General features: G+C 32.8%; 3 protein-coding genes across 3 annotated transcripts; all 3 read left to right on the plus strand.

Annotated features, from left to right (window-relative positions):
• Positions 1–11,973: 11,973 nt before the first annotated feature.
• On the plus strand, positions 11,974–12,528 carry LOC146916086 (uncharacterized). Its single transcript, XM_085721539.1, has 2 exons — positions 11,974–12,138; positions 12,244–12,528. Exons 1-2 carry the CDS (start codon positions 11,974–11,976, stop codon positions 12,526–12,528), a joined length of 450 nt encoding a protein of 149 aa, XP_085577665.1.
• A 4,070-nt stretch (positions 12,529–16,598) lies between these two features.
• On the plus strand, positions 16,599–17,009 carry LOC146916087 (uncharacterized). The gene is made up of 2 exons (XM_085721540.1): positions 16,599–16,763; positions 16,869–17,009. The coding sequence occupies exons 1-2, from the start codon at positions 16,599–16,601 to the stop codon at positions 17,007–17,009; spliced, it is 306 nt and encodes a 101-aa protein (XP_085577666.1).
• Positions 17,010–18,827: 1,818 nt separating this feature from the next.
• LOC146916088 (protein MAIN-LIKE 2) lies at positions 18,828–23,126 on the plus strand. The gene is made up of 4 exons (XM_085718256.1): positions 18,828–19,250; positions 21,475–21,546; positions 22,178–22,464; positions 22,558–23,126. The coding sequence occupies exons 3-4, from the start codon at positions 22,186–22,188 to the stop codon at positions 22,993–22,995; spliced, it is 717 nt and encodes a 238-aa protein (XP_085574382.1). The 5' UTR covers positions 18,828–19,250; positions 21,475–21,546; positions 22,178–22,185; the 3' UTR covers positions 22,996–23,126.
• Positions 23,127–23,414: the final 288 nt, after the last annotated feature.

The following is a 23,414-nucleotide window of genomic DNA, read 5'->3' on the forward strand; positions in this document are numbered from 1 at the left end:
TTGCGGATTTGTATCAGAGTATACGGAATGAGAATCTTTAAACGGTAGGGAAGCTAATAAATTAAAGAAACAAAAGGAAAAAAAGTGGTATATAAATATGTTAGATTATGTGGCTCTAATTCTCCATTTTTTCAAGCCATTATGTTTGATTTTTCCAAGCCATTATGTTTGACTTTTACAAGCCATTATGTTTGACTTACTTGTGAGGTAAATAACTCTTGGATTTAATGTGCCTACAATCTTGACCAAGAGAAATCCTAATTTGCTTCCAAGCTCTTACTCTAGGTTGGATGTTCCAACTTTGATTCCTTCACTCTTAAGTATGAGATTAAGGCCTATATATATGTAAGCAACATGAAAGGCTTGAGATATAGTGAGTTATCACATAACAATTAACACACTTTGTAACATACACTTGAGTGTATTTTTGGTGAGAATTCTTGTTCCATTTTAGAGAGTATTTTAGGAGATATTGAGAGAAAATATTGTCCTTTGTCCTCATCACTATAAGAGGACTTGTTGTACTCTTTTCTTTTACATAGTGGAACTTTGCTCGTGATCGCCCGTGGTTTTTTACTTCTCATATTGAGGAGTTTTCCACGTAAATCTTGTGTGTTATTTCTCTTGTTATTTTACTTACTTCTCTTTAATTCCCAATTGCATCGATCCTGTGCTTCCGCATTGCGCTGATATCCCTAACAAAATAAAATTTGAGACTTCTTAATTTCCTACAATATCATACGTGAGAAACATACGTACCCTTATTATTATTATTATTATTATTATTATTATTATTATTATTTTATTGCAACAAAATTAACTCAATTCATATGTGGGAAGGAATATAATAAAAAATTGGCGACTAGCCTGAGACAATGTCACTTTAACTAGTAAATGAGCCACAATATTTGTTTGCTTTCGAACAAAACTTATCCTAAAGTTTGGTAAAGAACGTATAATAGTTTTACAAGCACATGATCTATGAATCGGCCCATCCAACATGATGTCCAAGACTTACTTGCAATCTAGTTCAATAGACACTCGGGTATAACCCAAACACATAAGCCGTAGTAAGAAAGATGTTGTTCACACTTCACTCAATGCTGGGAAACACCAGTAATTTACCTATATAACCTCATCTGCAGTTAACTGGCGATGAATTTTTAACCGGCGGCAGTTAACTACCGATGGACATTTACATCTTTTACTGGTGTTTTTCAGCCAAACCTAAAGTGTCAACAACAATCTTCCCATGGTAAAGCTTTGCTTTAAAAACCATGCTTCCATGAGAAGTGATATAACGATTTGGGATGATATGTGTGTTATAGGTTTGATTATATTCACTAACAAAAATACTCTCATAATAACTAGCGTTTAGCATGATTCCTAGCTAAATCCAAACAATTAACATTTCTGATTAAACATTTACCATATAATAACTACACGCATTCCCTTTGGTTCACCATTTTTAGCAATACAGTTTCTATCCATGTGGAATCAATCCATGAATGCAAACCATGTGGTTCATTCAATTTTTATTTTTTTATATAAAACAAATTTCTTTCAATGCTTTAATGTGATACCAAATTAAACCTTGCATGTGTGGTGGAATGAATAGTTTCTCATTGTGTCTGAGAGCGCTATAAATTTGAGTAGCTTGGCTTCAACCTTATCCCTATGAAAGAAATTAATTTAGAGTTTAGAGAAAATAACTATGAATAAAATTGGTTCAGTTTTGTTTCACTCATTTTTCTTCTGGAAATGACAATTCCAAATAATAATGCTGGAGGAAGAGGTTTTTTCCCACCAACCGGAAAGAATTGAGACAATGTAAGAAAATCTACCTTAGCCACCGCAGATATATGATCAGGTATTAAATAAAAATATGATATAAGTATGATATTTTGCTTTGTATGATATAAGTATCTTTTGTTTTGTGTGAGATTATGCACCTATGCCCGTGAGCATGCATTAGTATTATATAAAAGTTTGTTTATGTTTTGTGTTAGATTATAGATATTTTGCTTCACTCTTGAATTATTAATATCATCATATATTCATATTTACTCTCTCATCTTAAAAATCACAGCATTGATCGATGTGATTTTTAGGAACAACGAGTATATATATGCATGTATGATGATATTAATAATTCAAGAGTGAAACAAATATGTATAATCTCACCCAAAACATAAACAAACTTTTATTTAATACTAATGCATGCTCACGGCATAGGTGCATAATCTTACACAATATATAAAATAATTATATCATTTTTAATTTAATATTACTGCTACCTGCTCATATATGCGCACAGTTGCTGGGGTCAGAACGCTTGGGAACTTGAAGGAAGAAGAAGAAGAGGTCGGTATGATTTGATATTACTGTGCTAAGTTGTTTCCTATTGATTGATGTCTGGATTTACACCATTTTTTTTTCTTTCCTTTTTCTGATTTTGTTCAATTCTTAATATATCGGTTCTCATTGATGTCACATTTTTTTTTTTAATTATTAGCGTGTTTCTTCTTCTTCTTGAAATCAAGGGGGGGGGGGGGGGGGGGGAACTTTCATCATATTTCTCCCACAAAAACTTAAAAACAAGAAAAATAACGAAAATGTGGTAGTGCTTCACAAGTTGGGTGTCTCAAAGGCATTGGCGTAGTATAAGCATAATTTGTTGTGTATGAAAAATTATTGTTGAAATTGAAAGTGAAAACTCAAACATCTAAATTTTTCCGGTGCCTATGGAATGCTAACATACAACTATACATTAGCTAACATTCTTTTTTATTTTGGTACAACTAACATTCTAAAATATAGGTTTCAAACCATAGTCACAAAATTCTCGTACACGTTGTGAACCGCAAATTGGTAAGTATCGGTTTGTAGTACTTTTGAAAATTGGTTTGCACAAATTTGCTTTATAATCCCTTGAAATCGGCGTAACGAGATAAGTGAAGATCGAAGAAAGAGGATGTGGAGGTTGAGTAGGAGATAAAAGATAAAGGAAAACCTCTAGTGATGCAAATAAATTTTGAATAAAATCTCTTTGAAGCTTGAAGAAGGAGAAGGTCTCTTGCAAAATAACACCGATAAAAAAAAGGAAGAAAAAAAAGCAAAAGAGAAGTAAATATCAAAAAAGGTTTTAGTAAAGTACTAGTTTGTTGCTGCTGACTATTATAATCCCTCTACTTTTTCGCATTGTTAATTAATTTAACTGATTAAATATTAAAAGATTTTGAGAAACATAGCGGGGTTGGAAAGACTCACATTGGATACAAAAAGTTCATTGATTGCTTAATATATTTAATTAGGTAGTACCGGTACTACGAACCGACGCGTACCTAAACTTTATAACCCATAGGTACCAAATTCTTCACATATCTTACCGTGAATCTATATCCGTACCGCGTACCAACGCAAGATACAAAATTATGTCACTATGTTTCAAACATTTATTTCAAACATTAAAACTTATAATAAATATTATTTCAAAAGACATTCTTTGCAGGAAAATTTAAGGTGAATGATGACGGGTGTAACATGCCATGACAATACTGTTGGTAATGGACAATGTTTGTACTAGTTTCTAGTTCTCTTGAATTGCTTAATGGTGTTCATGTACATTGTGCTTTTGTTTTGTTGGCAGATCCAGTATTACACATTCTTTTGACGAGGAAGGAACTTTTATTAGTAGTTATTTCAAAGTTACATAAATATGTTCCATAGCTTAAACTTAGCTTGTCTTTATGTCTATTCCTTTATTTTTTATTGAGGTGGGCTGTTTAGGTTTTGTAAAGTTGGTTCATGAAGCATTTATAACAAATTATGCTCTTAAACCTCTTTTAATGTCACGCATACGCGATGTAACATTGACACTTATGATTACACTGAATAACATCAAACAGTTCTTGCAGAATCATGAATATCCACTTGGTGCTTCCAATAGGGATAAAAAGACCCTGAGGAGATGGGCTAGTAGATTCCTTCTGGACGGAGAAATCCTATACAAGAGTAACTACGATATGGTCTTGTTGAGATGTGTTGATGAACAAGAAGCTGAGAAATTAATGTATGATGTACATGACGGTACTTTTGGGACCCATGCTACGGGTCACACCATGTCAAGAAAACTGTTAAGAGCCGGCTATTACTGGATGACTATGGAGCGTGACTGCTACAAACATGTCAAGAGATGCCACAAATGTCAAATCTATGCTGACAAGATTCATGTGCCTCCACATGCCCTCAATGTTATCTCTTCCCCATGGCCTTTCTCTATGTGGGGCATCGACATGATCGGAAGAATTGAACCAAAAGCTTCCAATGGTCATCGTTTCATTTTAGTGGCAATTGACTACTTCACCAAATGGGTTAAAGCTGCTTCCTATGCTAATGTGACCAAGCAAGTGGTAGTGAAGTTTATCAAGAATAACATCATCTGTCGATACGGTGTTCCCAGCAAGATCATCACTGACAATGGTTCCAATCTGAACAATAACATGACGCGAGATTTATGTGAAGAATTCAAGATTGAACATCACAACTCTTCTCCTTATAGACCTCAGATGAATGGTGCAGTTGAGGCCGCTAACAAGAACATCAAGAAGATTGTTCAGAAGATGGTCACTACTTACAAAGACTGGCATGAGATGCTACCTTTTGCATTGCATGGTTACCGTACTACAGTGCGCAGTTCAACCGGGGCAACACCTTTTTCTCTGGTATATGGTATGGAAGCAGTTCTCCCTCTGGAAGTGGAGATTCCGTCTCTTCGAGTGATCATGGAGGCAAAATTAACTGAGGCTGAATGGTGTCAAAGTCGGTATGATCAGTTGAATTTAATTGAAGAGAAACGCATGGATGCTATGGCTCATGGACAGTTGTATCAAGTGCGAATGAAGAATGCTTTTGACAAGAAAGTCTGGCCTCGTGAATTCAAGGAAGGCGAACTTGTATTGAAAAGAAGGATAAGTCAGCAACCCGACCTAAGGGGCAAGTGGACACCTAAATATGAAGGTCCTTATGTTGTCAAGAAGGCTTTCTCTGGTGGTGCTTTGATCCTTACACACATGGATGGTGTTGAACTTCCAAATCCTGTAAATGCCGATATAGTCAAGAAATACTTCGTCTAAAAATATGAAAAGAATAACATGGTAGGTCGAAAACCCGAAAGGGCGGCCTAGGCAAAAGTTAGGGACAAAAAATGAATATGAAAAAGCTCGCTGAGATTGTACGCAACTCAGGCAAAAATGAGCGTCTCGATGAGCCGAAAACCCGAAAGGGCGGTTCATGCAAAAATGAGATTGATAATGAAAGACAAGTAACTATATCTGGCAAATCACCATCACCCCTTGGGGCATCTGCAGCTGTCAATGATCGTCTTCATCAGAAGCTTCTGTACTTGTGAATTCAAAATTTCTATGAAATGTAGTAGTCATCGTGTTCAATGTACCACCAACCAATAAAATTACCATTTCCCAAGCTTTGTAAATCTGTGGAGTTATGTCTTTTGCTGACTTTCACTCTTCTACATCAATTTGAGCCTGTGCTTTTGTTTGAAACTCTATTTTCTTCCTATTTTCAATGCTATATACAAAATATTTTATTTCTATATGATAATGTCAATGTCTGAAATAAACATCTTTGAAATTTGAAAAATCCTTTTTCTGTCTATTTTGAAAGCAACCCTGAGCAATAGGGTACATTCCCGTGAAACATGCATGAATAAATGTGTGTCAATGTCCATTTCAATACGTGTTACAAGCAGGTTGTTCCCCAGGATGATCTGTGGTCAATGGCAAGAATGAAAAAACAGAATGAAAATGGAAAAACTGAAAAAATGCAAATGAAAAGCTCGCTAAGTTGAAAACCCGAAAGGGCGGCTTAAGCAAAAATGAGCACCCCGCTGATTGACAACCTATGAAGGCAATTCAGGCAAAAATGGGGCAATGAAAAAATGTACTCCCGGTGGATCGAAAACCCGAAAGGGTGGTTCAAGCAAAAATGGGATTAAAAAATGAAAGAATGAAAATGATATGAAAAAGCATTGACCACAGATGTGAACATCCAATGTTTACCCAGCACTGACATCCCCAGCAATGGCAACCTGTGTCAAAGAACCTTCCAAGGTTCCCTCTTCTGTATGTTTTGTATATGTGGCGTGATATATTGCCCTCAACCATGGTTTCGATACGTCTTTCAACGACGGTCCATCCAGAGAGGATTCCATGTGTATATGTTATAGCACGAGCCACCACATGCCCAACCTTCCAATGTTTTGTCTGTCTCTGTGAAACTTCTCTGCCAAATTGTAAACCAATCATGCATTTCCAAGCATTCATACATGCATAATCATGCATTCTATGTGCTCATGCATTTGTAAAATTGTTATACCATACACACATGTTGCATTTTCTATCTCAACTTTCAATTCAATTCAATGCCTATGTCTCTTTCAATCTCAATTTTCAACTCAATGGCTCTGATAATGCCTCTGTTAATGTCTCTGTTAAAGTCTCTGTTTATGTCTATGTGAAAACTCCTGTGAAATTTCTGTGAGCCAACGTCACTTGGCCATCTTTCTACCTGCAAATTTGATGTCTATGTTAAAATCTCTGTGAAAATTTCTTCTGGGCCAACGATAATGGTCATGTCTATCTTCAAGTCAAGTCAATGTCGATCTACTCTCAGTTTGTATCTTGTTGAATCAAGCTCCTCATGTACCTTGCTATATGTTTTGTTATTGGTCAAGTGGCTAGTTCGATCCAAAGAACAGCTTGTACCTGCTTATATGCCTGTGTTTCTGGTCAAACGACAAGTTCGATCCAAAGAACAGTTTGTACCCTGCTTATGTTTTGTTATCGGTCAAACAGCAAGTTCGATCCAAAGAACAGTTTGCACCTGCTCGCATGTTGTGTTATTGATCAAGTAGCAAGTTCGTTCCAAAGAACAGCTTGTACCTGTCTATATTTCTATGTTTCCGGTCAAGTGACAAGTTCGATCTAAAGAACAGCTTGTACCTGTCTTGTACTTCTATTCCCAGTCAAGTGACAAGTTCGATCCAAAGAGCAGCTTGTACCTGTCTTTCGTTTCCGGTCAAGTAGCAAGTTCGATATGAAGAACAGCATGTACCCATCTTTTGTTTGTATTACTTGGTCAAGTGGCTAGTTCGCTCCAAAGAACAGCTTGTACCTACCTTTTGTCCCCTGGTTTGTCTACCCTGTTAATGTCTACCTAGATCCCCAGTGATATGACATATCTTGTGGACTCCGGTTTTGTTTATCTTGCATTCATAATCAAAATGTTGCATGGCATTCATGTTTTTGAAAATGCGAGAGCGTATTTTTACGTCCAAAAACAGTGCAAATGTTAATATTTAAGTATCTTCGTCCCGTCAAATCAAAGACTTCGTCTCTTGACCCTCCGGACAAAGAAACTTAAATAGGGGCAGCTGTCATACCCTAATTTTGGACCTAAAAATACTTGCTCAAAATGACTTTCCTCTTCTCTGAGATAGGGTCTTTGACTCTTGAGAGATTGCAATTGACTGTTGTTTTACTCTGACATTTTACTCTACTCTATCTGAAATTTACCGCTGTTACTTGAAAGTGTTATTAATTGTGATTTTGTCTGTGGTTTTCTTGCATTTTAAGCGATCCAAAAGGGTTTTCTTGCATTCCAAGTTATTTGGAATTGTCTCTGATCAATTGCATATTTCTCTGCATTTCATTTCAATCTTATTTGCAAAAATCATTGAAAAGGGCATTTTAGTCATTTCCTATGTTAAAACTCCTTTTAGTCCCTGAAAATTGCCTCTGAGTCTTTTCAATTAGTTTGAATAAATCCTTGCTTTAATTCCATGTTAAAATCCATTTCAAAAATTGCATTTGAGTCATTTTGAGTCAGTTTAGTCCCTAGGGGCATTTTGGTCATTTCACATGAAATTTTGACAGAGAGAGGTTACTTTAAAGTACCTCATTTGGTAATTGGTTCATTTTAGTCCTTTTGTTGATTTTATTTTTGGTTTCACTTTACGTTATTTTCAAATTACCAATTTTAACAAATTTTATTATTATTTTCATTTTAGTCCCTATTTTCTTTTATTTTCATTTTAGTCCTTTGTGTTATTTTTCTTTTAGTCCTTCAATTTCTGTTAATTGCATTTTAGTCCTTTAGTTTATTTTGCAGTCCAGTCCTTTAGTTTCAATAATTGCAGAAAAGTCCTCAAGTCAACAGGTCCAAGTTTAGGCCGAGCCATTTAGTCCAGGTACAGGTGTCAACAATTCATTGGGTCTCAAGTACACATGTCAGCTATATAAAGGCCACATCATCAATGCACAAAAAAGGAATCAATCACTTTCTGCCAACTCACGCAAACACAGCCCTTTTTTCTCTCTCTCAAAAAATGGATCAAAGTCCCATTTTCATCAAGAACATGATGAAGTTCATGAAGAACTTCACCATCTAACAACCCTAACCGTTTCCAGAATCGTCCAAACCAACACAAGTTTGCCAAATTCATCACAATTCATCACCAATTCAACCAATTCTCAACACAAATCCACCAAATCCGATCGTCAATTCATCACGAAATCATCAGAATAAAAATTCGAATCGTAAGTTGCAACTTGAGTTTGTTACAAGATCGTAACTAACTCAAGTAACTCAAAGATCGAAGAATCAACACAGTGGAGCAAAGAAGAAGAAGAAGAGATTCAAAGAAACTGATTTATTTTCAGTTTGGAAGCACTTACCGAGAGAAGAAGCAGCAAAAGTTTCGTTGTTCTTTCGCTACTTCCTCCGATTCAAACACAGGTAATCCACCTCTTCTTCCTTGTATTTCTTTCTTTCTCTTTCGAAATTTCCGAGAACAAACTCATAGATCTAGGTTTATACGCAAGTTTTTTGGGAAAAGCGTTTACGGAACAAGAACGAGAAGAAGATTTTGAGTATACTTATGTAAAAAGGTTTTGAAAACACGTAAGTTAAAGTTCCGACGCGGTGGTTCCGTCACCGGAAACTGTAACCGTCGTCGGAAACTTCAACTTTCCGCCGGAATCTTCATCGTGTTCATATGTTTCCAGAAAACCGGTATGCTTATGTGAGAGAAGGAGAGAGAGTACGCTAACCCTAGAGAGAGAAAGGAGTGTGAAAATGGGAGATTGAACCGGTCCAAGGCTCTTATAGCAAGCCTGTTGGACCAGGCCCAGTTTGGGCCGGTTTGGGTGATCCAAACCCTTTCCTGCCTCCTTTGTACTCGTTACTATCCACGCCCCCTAAGCCTGCTTCACACACCCCCTGACTTTGTTATTTTCGTACTTTCTTGCTTGTAAAATTTCAAAAAAATATTTGATACTTGTTTCTTGATAATTTTCTTGGTGTTTTCTGATATTTTAGCATAATAAAAGTTGATGGAAATGGTGTGATATTTTCTTTGCTTATGTGTGAAATTTCATGTTAAAATCTTGTGAAGACTTGCACAACCTTGAGTCCAATCCTTGATATATATTTGTGGTTTGTGATGTGTGAGTTTGTGATGAATTTACCTCTGTATTTGATGTGTTTTTACTGAATGTTAATGTGTTGTGGTTAGTTACTTGTTTTACAAGTCATGTAAATAATTGTTTGTGAAAATAAAATGCTAAATGTATCTAAAAATGCATCATGACTCTTGACTTGAATATGTTCTTATAATTCTCACATTATTGATGTAATAAAACCTTTCAAAAATTGTCATGATATGAGGATTATAGGTCATATACTTGTTTTGATACTATGATAAATTTTAGGTATATTTTGCCACCTTTATGTTAAGAGTTTTGTTACTTTTTGTCAAGTTTTTTCTACTTTGTTTAGTGTTCCTTTTGCTTATAATTTCTATCCTATTGTGCCTTATGCTACTAACCCTTTCATTTCATGTTTCATTCATCCATAAGCATCTCATCCTCCATCTTATATTCTTAGCTTTTATTTCTTGCACTTTAAATTTTGCCAAGACTTAGCATGTAAAAACTTAGGGATTTTGTAATTCTCTTTATGCTTTTAAATTCTTGCAAGACCATAGCATGTAAACTAGGGCCTATGTAACAGACAATGGACTCTAATGATGTACACCGACACAAGCACTGACACATGCACACACATCACATGGATACTCTAGATGTATGTTTAGGGAATATATACCTTAGATGTATGCTTAGGAATCACGATACTTAGAAAAATTCTTTTTTCCAAAATATATGAACAACTTCACTCAAATAATTTTCCAAAGAAACCTTGGGATCAAAATCCCATTGAATTTTCCCTTTATTTTCTTAAACAAAAAACCTTAATGAACTTTAATCATACTTAGGCTTTTTTTTTGCAAAGTAACTAATCACACCTCACATTTTCCAAATCTAATGCCCTTGAGGCCTCTCATCTCAATTCTTCAAAAATTCCATTTTCAAAATTAAAATTAACCAACAAAAACAAAAAACAATTTTTTGGAAGAGAACTACATGGATTTTGATCCCTTAAAAGGGTATGTAGGCAAGAAGTCAAAACTTCTCCAATTCCAATAAAACAAAAATTCAAACACCTTCTTCTCCCTCCAATTCTTAACCTAGCAAACCCTTAGGTGTAAATAACATTTTCAAATAGCATTTAAAAATAAAGCGCGCGCGTAGAAAGTAAAGACTGTTCCTATAGGATACTATAGTTGTTATGGGTGCCTAACACCTTCCCATGACGAAAACAACTCCCGGACCTCGATTCTCAAGGGTTTTTCTTATTTTTCCCTTCCCAAGAAAAAATGAGATATCAAAGGTTAAAAAGGTTCAAACTTAATCAATGTTTGACACCCGAAAAACCAAGATAAAACACTAGCCCTAGCTTTTAATCCTAAAATAGTAATTTTGTTTAACTCAACACTAGGAACCTAGAGATAGGAAATTGAGAGTTATGATACATGAATTAACATTCCAACATCGCTTCCACGATTATTCAATCTAGTTAATAGATTAATAGGGTTATAACTTAGGAAAGGGTTGTGAGTCAAGAGATTGATCAAAACCACTTAGTTAATTTATCGTAAAAACTGAGTAGTAATTGAGAGTAAAGGGAGGTAGACTTTTCATATAAAGCAATAGCGGATTCACTGGCTTAATCATTCATATCAATATAATTTTCTCTCGCACTTTGTCTACTTCTATTAAGTCTGATAAAACCAAACTTTTCTGCCTAGGGCAAAACAATACAAACTTTACACATCCTAACGTATAACGCGCTCGCTAGAATTGAAATTAACACAGTCCTTGTGGATCGATATTTATTACTACTTCGATAGTTTTTGGTACACTTGCCAATTATTTATCAATTAACAATGAAACTTCGTTAGCCATAAACATCTAATCTACTCGTCTTGACTGCTGCAACGCCAATTATAAAGTATCCCAGTGGTTAAAACCTTATTTTAGATTAAAGACAAAAGCATAACAACTAACAAATTGTTACTTTATAGAGCTTAATAGGACCACCATATCAAAGTAACAAATAATTCACCTTTGTGTGAATTAATTGTTACTTTTGACTTTTATAGTGTTGTGTGAATTATTAACCAGAGAATTGTTACATCTAAAATACGCTTACATTTCAAATGGTAAGTTGTTCTTTGCGATGTTGTTTGTAATAATTTAATGCTTAATGTTCGTTGCAATGGTGTTTGTAATATTTTAATGCTTAGATAGAAACAATTGTTTTCCTCTGAATAACAAACAGTTGAATTATGGTTTCCTCAAATCGTGTCACGTTTTTCCCTCGTGAAATGTTTTCCTCAATGTCGAAAGCATGTTTTTGGTCTTCTAAAATCGTGTCATGTTTATACCAAATCATGACACGTTTTCTTTCTTTGCATCTTCTTCAGTTTTTCTGCTCTTTTTGCTGCATAAGTTGCCTTGTGAACATATTTGACTATGACCAAATCTTATGACTATGACCATCTATAACAGATTTGAGAAGGAAATTGCTTACCCTGCTCACAATCCTCGGATCATATCGAAGTTGGATCGTCGTGATTATGGGGGGAATTCAATCTCTATTTACAGGACAAAGAATATTGCCTTGACTAAATCTGATGTTAATTCTGGATTTTTTGTAGTAATTATTGATTATGTTATTTGTTGATTGTTAAGTTTATTTGTTTTTGTTTTGTAGTTTTATGCATGATAATGGCTAATGGTGTATCTTTTTGCTGTATGTCAGATATTGTTGTGTTTCGGTTTATGTCAAGACACCTTGCCTACCAGAAACACTGACCTAACTGTGATCAATCACCTCGGATCTACTTGGAGGTTTAACTTGATGTTTGTTCAGTGTGACAAGTCTCCTGTCTGTAAGATTGGAGATGAATGGGGGACTATATGTAAGGCGTGCGGGTTTGTCAAAGGTTGTTTGTTAGACATTGCCGTTACTGAAGCACGGGTAGCGCGGCTTTGCTGCGCAGTATGGTCGCGGCTCCGCCGCGTGTCGCGTCTCGGCTACACTTGACATAGTGATTTTTTTTTGTCCATGGTGAAACTATGTAAAGTATTTAAAGCATAATAATGTATATATTTATCGGTAGTAATGAAATTTTTTAAAATAATTAAATTTTAATATGAACAAATATATATTAAATTTTAGTATTGAAGATATTAAAAAAGTTACTAATAAATGAAAATAATCATAGTTTTTATTTACTAATATGTTTTAATGTAAAAAATAATAATAAGCATCATGTGATAAATTATAATTAATGTATTATATAATATTGTTATCGTAAAATATATTTCATAAATAAGCACATGCTAACATATTCCCGTAAAAAAAATACAGTGAGATACATTTTTATTAATTTACATATCCAAAAGCAATTTTGACAAAATATCCAAACAATATTTTTCATATAAATCACTTCTATTATGTAGCATCCAAACATAAATCACTTTACACTTAACTTATTTTTAATCAAAATCAATTTTACAAAATTAATTCAATCAAAATCAATTTTCGCCGCCGGCCAAACTAAACACACACGAAATCTTTTTGACCATTTTCATTACCTCTCACCTCTACTTTTTACCAAACAAACTAATTTTTTTGTATTGTCTCTCCCACATGTAAACTGCCGCTCAAGCATCACTAATCACTCCTCCCAATATTCAATTTCACATCACATTTACTTTTATAATTATTTCTTATTTTTTATTGTGAAAAGTCTAGCATAATATCACCCTCGTTAATATTTGGAATATTATCAGTCTAACGTGTTAAAAGGATTAATGTTCATGGAAAAATAAGTATAACGCAAAAAGTTTATTAGATAAATTTTTAAACAAGCTAGAGATACGTTTAAGAGACAGAATAAACACGTTTAATCCAACGAGAAAAAAGAATGCAGACTCACTGCCGACACAATTATATTGAGATTACTATGCATGACTTTTTCCTTTTTCTTTTCACCTACCGTCAATCATTCTTCTTCTCTCAATTATTTCTTTTTCTCATCTCTATTTCTCTCAATCATTCTTCTCCTTCTATCTGTGTCATACTGCTCCTTCTTCATTTCTCTTTACCCACAAACTTTCTTAATTCTTCAATCTGGCAAGCAAGGAAAATAATTCATTAAAGGGGCAAGTTTCTTCAATTAGTTCCTCTCTTCAAGAGATTTTCTTATTGCTACCTCCGTTTCTTTTTTATTGTCACATTTTTTGATATTTTACACAAACCAAAACAATCAATAAATGTAGCTACTTTTGATACAATAATTTATATTAACCTCAATTTTTGACCAGTAGATACCACATTTATACATCGACACGTGTCCTTTAACCCTGATCAATCTTTGACTTTTCAACAAAAAATTCGACAAAAAGACATTTTGTTTCGAGCCAGACCATCTTCTCTCAATTTTCAGTTTTTATTTTTATTTTTAATTTCCATCTTTTATTTAAATATTTTTTTGTTTACTTAACTTTAATATTTATTTTTATTTTCGTTTTTTTATTTTTGAGTTTCTTTTTTATTATTATTATTCATTGTTAAGTCCAACACACGTCTCAACTAAATCCATACAATGCAAATCCACCTCACAACAGCCTGTCGGCCCTGTTAACAATTCAAAAAAACTTCAAAATCTTTATTTAATAAGAAATAATTACCATTATTTCAGTCCAGTAAAAATAGGTTTTTTACAGTATATATATGTATATATAGAATACCTTTACAGACTTGTAATTGAGATTGGAAAGAAATGAAATTACACCTACTGTATCAGTTTAATACAAAAATCTTATAAAAGGCTCCAATCATATAGTTCACCAAATTGCATTGATATAGTTCATAATACATAGAGGCATTCATGGAGTTTAGGTGCTTCAAAACAAAAGATCAAACATATCTAAAACAAAACCATTCCTTACATAATGATTCAATACATTGGATAAGTAGAACCAAAATTAGGGGGTTTTTTTTAGTGAGTTTCATCTTTTCTATTGTGGGTCGTTTAAGACCACTATGTACTCTTTTTTCTCCTTTGCAGGCTTTGTGCATCTTGTGCTAGCCTTGCTAATAAATTTTGCTGATTAAAAAAAAACCAAAATTATAATGCCATTAAAAAAAAAACCAAAATTATAAAAAGGGAACTTAGAATTCATGTTCAATAACGCAGCACAAAAAAGTAGAGTGTGACATTAGATCAATAATATGGTGCACCGAAAACAACACGTGCACCCTCCTTAATCCTCCTTGCCTTCACCATCCGACCCCAACCACCACCAATCTTGAAGCAAGCATTAATCTCATCGCAAAACTCAAGTGTACACATTCAAATATTACCATTCTCATCCACCAAGCCAACATAAGTTGTTTCTATATCCAATGCAAGCATACAAAAGCCAACGAGAGCAAGCTCCTTCAAAACACAGAAATAACAGCTGTTAGTATATATTTCGTATATTATGACCAACAAATAAACACAACAGTTATCAACATTGTAAAGTAAATACCAAAACCTCATCTTCCACTTCTTCCTTAGCAAGTCGTTTCTCGTATGTGAATCGGAAGTTCAGTTCATCATTTTGAAATGGCCTTGGGACCATGTGGTGCTTTGAATGGAACTGCATTTCTGACCGCGGCAAACCTCGTGGGAGGGTTGAAAGTGGGATAGTGGTTCTTCTTTCCAAACCTGTTCTTGACCCTAATGTTAAACCTCCCATTACTGAGAAAAACAATAGTCACCCAAGCCCCAAACATAATGTTATAAAATTCTCGGATCGCATGCCAGCCTCGTTAAACTTGACAAGAAGCTGGCATCTCTATCTCTATCTATCACTCTTTTTAATTTTTTTGTTCCTTATTGATGTTGACAAATTATCTCTAAAACAGTAAATCCATCATTGATTTTCTCAAGTTTGGATTTATTTCTAAATCTGACGGTGTCTTCGACGCAGACCTTCAAAATAGACAGTTTCGTAGGTAACTTCTACTGGCAGAAAAGAAGTAAACAAAATGCTGATAGTAAAAGAGATAGTTTTGAAGGTAATGTCTACTGGTGGAAAAGAAGTCAAAATCGTTACGACTACAATTTCGGGTGCACCGTGGTAATTTCTCCATATTTGTTATACATGTGGATTGCGCATAATTCTAGTTATACTTAATTTTAAAAGGTTTTGTATCTTCATCTTCTTCAGATTAGATATTATCGATTTCATTTCCTATTTTAAGGACTAACCAAAACTAACCATTTGAAATGTGTAACTTTGATAAGAAAAAAGACTAGTTTAACTATTTTAAGGATAAATAAATACAACTTAACAAATATACATATCTTCAAACCAAATAAAAAGAGTTCGATTCTTACAGAAATCAATCCCTTTCTTTTAAAATGAAATCACACAACATTTTTTGAAAAATCACAATGTTCATACTATTTTTATACACTTGCTTCAAAGATAATCTAAAAAATTAACAATGAAACTTCATTAGCCATAAACATCTTATCTACTTGTCTTGACTGCAGCAACGCCAATTATAAAGTATCCCAGTGGTTAAAACCTTATTTTAGATTAAAGACAAAAGCAGAACAACTAACAAATTGTTACTTTGTAGAGCTTAATAGGACCACCATATCAAAGTAACAAATAATTAACCTTTCTATGAATTAATTCTTACTTTTGACTTTTATAGTGTTGTGTGAATTATTAACCAGAGAATTGTTACTTCTAAAATATGCTTACATTTCAAACGGTAAGTTGTTCGTTGCGATGGTGTTTGTGATAATTTAATGCTTAATGTTTGTTGCAATGGTGTTTGTGATATTTTAATGCTTAGATAGAAACAATTGTTTTCCTCTGAATAACAAACAGCTGAATTAGGGTTTCCTGAAATCGTGTCACGTTTTTGCCTCGTGACACGTTTTCCTCAATGCCGAAAGCATGTTTTTGGTCTTCTAAAATCGTGTCACGGTATTACCAAATTGTGACACGTTTTCTTTCTTTGCATTTTCTCCAGTTTTTCTGCTCTTTTTGCTGCATAAGTTGCCTTGTGAACAGATTTGACTATGACCAAATCTTATGACTATGACCATCAAGAACAGATTTGAGAAGGAAATAGCTTACCCTGCTCACAATCCTCGGATCATATCGAAGTTGGATCGTCGTGATTATGGGGGGAATTCAATCTCTTTTTACAGGACAAAGAATATTGTCTTGACTGAATCTGATGTTAATTCTGGATTTTTTGTAGTAATTATTGATTATGTTATTTGTTGATTGTTAAGTTTATTTGTTTTTGTTTTGTAGTTTTATGCATAATAATGGCTAATGGTGTATCTTTTTGCTGTATGTCAGATATTGTCGTGTTTCGGTTTATGTCAAGACACCTTGCCTACCAGAAACTCTGACCTAACTGTGATCAATCACCTCGGATCTACTTGGAGGTTTAACTTGACGTTTATTCAGTGTGACAAGTCTCCTGTCTGTAAGATTTGAGGTGAATGGGGGACTATATGTACGGCGTGCGGGTTTGTCAAAGGTCGTTTGTTAGACATTGCCGTTACGGAAGCATGGGTAGCGCGGCTTTGCTGCACTGTATGGCCGCGGCTCCGCCGCGTGTCGCGTCTCGGCTGCGCTTGACATTGTGATTTTTTTGTCCATGGTGAAAATATGTAAAATATTTAAAGCATAATAATGTATATATTGATCGGTAGTAATGAAAAATTGTAAAATAATTAAATTTTAATATGAACTAATATATATTAAATTTTAGTATTGAAGATATTAAAAAAGTTACTAATAAATAAAAATAATCATAGTTTTTATTTACTAATATGTTTCAGTGTAAAAAATAATAATAAGCATCACGTGAAAAATTATAATTAATGTATTATATAATATTGTTATCGTAAAATATATTTCATAAATAAGCATATGTTAACATATTCCCGTAAAAAAAATACAGTGAGATACATTTTTATTAATTTACATATCAAAAAACAATTTTGACAAAATATCCAAACAATATTTTTCATATTAATCACTTCTATTATGTAGCATCCAAACATAAATCACTTTACACTTAACTTATTTTTGATCAAAATCAATTTTACAAAATTAATTCAATCAAAATAAATTTTCACCACCGACCCAGCGAAACACACACGAAATCTTTTTTTTTGACCATTTTCATTACCTCTCACCTCTACTTTTTACCAAACAAATTAATTTTTTTTGTATTGTCTGTCTCTCCCACATGAAAACTGCCGCTCAAGCATCACTAATCACTCCTCCCAATATTCAATTTCACATCACATTTACTTTTATAATTATTTTTTATTGTGAAAAGTCTAGTGTAATATGACGCTCGTTAATATTTGAAATACTATCAGTCTAACGTGTTAAGAGGACTAATGTTCATGGAAAAATAAGTATGACTTAGAAAGTTTATTAGATGAATTTTTAAATAAGCCAGAGATACGTTAATAAACACGTTTAAGCTAAAAATAAAAAAGAATGCAGCCTCACTACCGACACAATTATATTGAGATTACTATGCACGACTTTTTCCTTTTTCTTTTCAACTACCGTCAATCATTCTTCTTCTCTCAATTATTTCTTTTTCTCATTCTTCTCCTTTTCTCTCAATCATTCTTCTCCTTCTATCTCTGTCATACTGTTCCTTCTTCCTTTCTCTTTACCCACAAACTTTCTTAATTCTTCAATCTAGCAAGCAAGGAAAATAATTCATTAAAGGAGCAAGTTTCTTCAATTAGTTCCTCTCTTCAAGAGATTTTCTTATTGCTACCTCCGTTTCTTTTTAATTGTCACATTTTTGATATTTTACACAAACCAAAATAATCAATAAATATAGCTACTTTTGATACAATAATTTATATTAACCTCAATTTTTACCAGTAGAACCCACATTCATACACCGACACGTGTACTTTAACCCTGATCAATCTTTGACTTTTCAACAAAAGAATTTGACAAAGAGACATTTCGTTCCGAGTCAGACCATCTTCTCTCAATTTTCAGTTTTTATTTTTATTTTTAATTTCCATCTTTTATTTAAATATTTTTTTAGTTTAGTTAACTTTAATATTTATTTTTATTTTCGTTTTTTTTTAATTTTTGAGTTACTTTTTTATTATTATTATTCATTGTTAAGTCCAACTCACGTCTCAACTAAATCCATACAATGCAAATCCACCTCACAACAGCCTGTCGGCCCTGTTAACAATTCAAAAAAACTTCAAAATCTATCTTTATTTAGATTATAAAAGCAATCAGCAACACATACATTCAAGGGGCATTCACTCACAAACCATAAACCAATTTGATCAAACGCAGTTACACGCTCTTTTTTATCTAACCATCAATACCAATTCCAAAATTAAATCATCAGTAAGCATCACGGTCTCAAAATACAAAGCCATAAAATCCAAACCATTTACAAATCAAATCTCTCACAACCAACATCACAAACATACACTGCTACACACATCACAAACACGGACATCAGCCCCACCACCGATCCAAAACCATTCCAACACAATCACACCACAAATTTGCACCAAAACAACACCAATTCACTACCAAACCATAACAAACAGATCCAAAACCGAACTCATACAGGAACCGGAACGTGAACTGAGATCGAAACCGAAGTAAGAGAAAGGAGAGAAGTGAACCGATTCAATCCCTAGCTAAGCTAAAACCGGGTCAACAAAGGTAAGTTTTTTTGTCTTGTCTTCTTCTTTAGATCTAAGTGTATAGGAAGGCTATTTAGAAATTTTATGGTGAGTTGAGTGTAGAGAAGAAAGAGTAGAAGAGAGAATTAAAAAAATATAAAAAAAAGGGAACTCGGGCGCGGTGACGCCGCCCCTTGGACCGGCCAACCACCGCGCCGGACATATCCCGACCACCATGTCCCCATTGCCGGAGTAGAAGAGAATGAGAGAGAAGAGAGGTTTCATAGAGAAAGAAGAGAGAGGATTTTGGGTGAAAGCGAAGCAAAAATCTATCAATCCTCTTTTTAAATGCTACCCATAACCCGACCCAGTTTGTGATCCAATTGAGCCCATACCCAGCTTCTAACCCGACCCAATAGTATAACCCAGCCAGCATCAAGCCCAACCCATTTTATTCCCTGCATCCCCAGCATATCATTTTTTATTACTTTCATTCAATTTTAAACTCCGTTAGCATTTTTTTTGTTCTCGTATTGTCATTTTACTTTATTGCATTGCATATGATATAAAATGTAATTTAGGTCAAATATAATACATAACAATGAAAAATAGTGTGGTGTGTTTTATTTACCGCTTTATATATCGAAAAATGCAAAAATTATTAGGTAATGGATTATGCGGTGATTCAATGTCACTACAGAAGTCCCCCATGCTTTATTTTCTCGCTCCATTAGTATTAATCTTAGTTTCCATTTATTATTCAAATAAAAACAACGAAAACATGCAAATATAATCAAAATCAAAAAAATATTTTCATAAACAAACCTCGATTTTTTCAATCAAGTGATTTTTTATTTTTATTTTTTTTTCTTAATCAAACCATCAATCAATTTAATTTTACTTTGAGTCATCTTTCTTTCAATATAAAAAATACAAACAAATTTCAATTTGCCATTTGGGTTTTCATTTTTAGACTTGTTTGTAGACCAATGAATCTTTAGATCTGATACTAATGGTATTTTTTTGGTAATTCTTCTATTGAATTATTGAGAAAATTCTTTTCAAGTTTTTTTCTTCATAAGATAGATCTTTTTTTTTTTTTCATTTTTTTAACTTTGAAATAAGGGCTAAGTTTTTTTATTTTTTATTTAAAGTATAAATAGATGACACTTTTCTTGAACCCAAATCATAAAAATTTGATTTTTAAAACAATAAAAAGATATTAAAAGATCTGGTGTATTTTTTTCTATTAACACATGTTTGTATTTATTTTATTTTCTCGTTTTTTATTTTCTACGCTGTTGATGAAAAAACTCATCAAATCAAATTAAGTGCTTAAGAAAAAAATGCAAATTAAGTGGACTTAAATTGGGTCTTCATATTTTTCAAAATTGTAGAGATTTACAATACCATGAGTCCTACCAGTGATATTCTTTCCCGTTTTACACACAATAACAATAATAATAATAATAATAATAATAATAATAATAATAATAATAATAATAATAATAATTATTATTATTATTATTATTATTATTATTATTATTATTATTATTATTATTATTATTATTATTATTATTATTATTATTATTATCTGTCTAAACAAATATTAACATATTATTAACACATATATCATTCAAAAAAAAAATCCTTCAAAAAACACATCTATCAATTTTTATCATTTACTACAAAAATAATCTTGGGCTCTCCATCATAAAAAAAATGAGTTTGGGCATATAGGCCCAATACATATATTTATCTATTTACTTTGTTTTTTTCTTCATTTTTCATTATTAGGAAGTTATTTTTCTCTCTTCTCTATACAGACTCATTCTTTTCATTTTGTGTTCTTTTATAGTTTATTAAGTTTTTCCTCGCTTATTCTTTAACTGCAATGTTTTTTTTATGAATGACAAAATATTTAACTGCAATGTTGGTAGAAAGATAACATGTTAATTTTTTTTTATAATTTATAAAGTCAATCAACATAGATTTAAAAAAGTTGGTAGGAACCAAAATTTTTTAGATTAAAATTAAATCTTGTAGATGTAAAATATATTTTGGTACAAATACTTATAATTTTTCCAACACCATTTGCAGTTTAAATGAAAAATAATTCCAATTCCAATGTGACACAAAATATGAAGTTTATGAAGATAAAAAAAAATATTTTTTGATTTGTTTATATTTGCCTTTAATTTGATTTCTGAATCCTCACTATCAATATTTGATTTGTTTATGAATTCTTATTATATATTTTACAGTGATACACCATAAGAGAATTGATTTAAGTTTGAAGCAAGAAATTAACAGTCGAAGGAGTCACTTGTTTTGAGGTATGGAATGTATAATATTGCAATTGCCTTTCTTTATGTCTTTCTTTGTAGCTTACCCCATACATCATCAGTTTCGAAATTCAAACCCTAACACAACACAACCACAACTTTCGAGAATCATCAACTCCAAATCCCTATATCGAAATCCAATTCAACACAGCCTAAATCCAAACTCACAAGCATCAAGAGGTATAGATCAGAATCTAACCGTACAAACATCAAACAATTTCAAATTTGAGCTCGGATCAGTGAAGCATGTGAATCGAATCAGAACAGAGAGACATTAATTGTTCCGTTTCTACTGATTTTTTCAAAAGCAACTTAAATGGTAAAGATATAAAATTACCTATGTTCACAAGTACCTTGTCACATGATTTATCAGTTTAGTTAATTTGAATGGCTCGGTTCTGTTAAAAAGGATAGAGGTTGTTTCTATTAGCAACTTAGCAATGATGTTAGGTAAACTAGCAGTCTAGTACACCAAACAAAACCAACCTAGTCGTCGACACTGCAACAGTTAACTGCAATTTAATTACATTTTATTTTTATGATTTTTTATCATGCCCTCAATGCTGATTACATAGTAATAAATTAAAACAATTCCCTTCCAAAATCAAATGAATTTGTGCAGGTACCCAAATGGCTTCAGGCACTATCACTAGTTGTTCTATGCAATTAAACAACTTCACTGGGTGGACTGTACATCCTAGAGTAAAGGAGGTAGTTGAACATACTTGTTTTAAATATTTTATGAGATTCCCCACCGGTAAAATTAATATCCCTCACAGAATGATCTCCGCTTTACTTCACTTTTATGATGCGGAGCAAGAATGCTTTGTGTTTGCGGATAATACAATGGTTGATCTTGGTCTTGAAGATATAATGTATATCACAGGACTTCCCATTGATGGGAAGCAGGTATATTTTTTATTTTTTTTATTTCATTTATTTTACTTAACATGAATTAGTCTTTCTTAAGTTATTTATATACTTATGGCAATTGGTTTGCAGGTTTCAGGAACTGAACACGAGGATGCTATTAAAACAATAATAGACCACTTGTCAATAAATGTGGATGAAGCTAATAATTTGCTAATATGTAATAAGGAAAAACAATCCTATGACATAAATTTAAAAAAATTGAAAGAAAAATTCCATAATATTGTTGTTTCTAATGAGAATTTAGATTCTCATGTTAAGGCATACCTATTATATTTATTAGGAAATGTTCTTTTTTGCACTTCAACTTTTAATGCTATTTATGTTATGTATTTACCTTTTCTTGAACGATATGATATAAATAGTTACGCTTGGGGGGCAGCTGTGCTTGCTACCCTCAAAGTTTCGATGAGTAAAGTACGAAACAGTTTTAAAACGTTGAGCGGTTTTGCATATCCTCTAATGGTAAAACATTTATCAATATGCATACAACATCTATATTTCCTTTGATACAACACAAAAATGCTTATCTTTTTTTTTTTCGTTTTTCTTGTAGGTATTTGCATTTGAACGATTCAAATGCCTTCGTGAAAATGTATCAAGTGCGGGGTCTTAGGAAAAGATCTTGTATCCCTGACCTGAAAAGGGAAATACATAACATAAATAACATTAAAACTTGTGTCTTTTGGTAATATAACATCATGACTCCATTTAGACCGAATTTTCAAAAATCCTTAAAATCTACCATTAGTCATCTAAGACATACAAAACAACAAATTAAACAATAATTGGCTGTTATAAATTAATATAACATCATGACTCTTTTGGTAATAATCGTTTGTGTTTTTGAATCGGTTGCTTTAATTTGTTAAAACGTACATGATTTTTTTTATTCTATTATGATATATAAAATAAGTTGTTATTTTATA

The sequence above is a fragment of the Medicago sativa genome, chromosome 6 (assembly GCF_051527215.1).
Source record: "Medicago sativa cultivar Bolivia chromosome 6, Bolivia_mono, whole genome shotgun sequence".
NCBI classification, from domain to species: domain Eukaryota; kingdom Viridiplantae; phylum Streptophyta; class Magnoliopsida; order Fabales; family Fabaceae; genus Medicago; species Medicago sativa.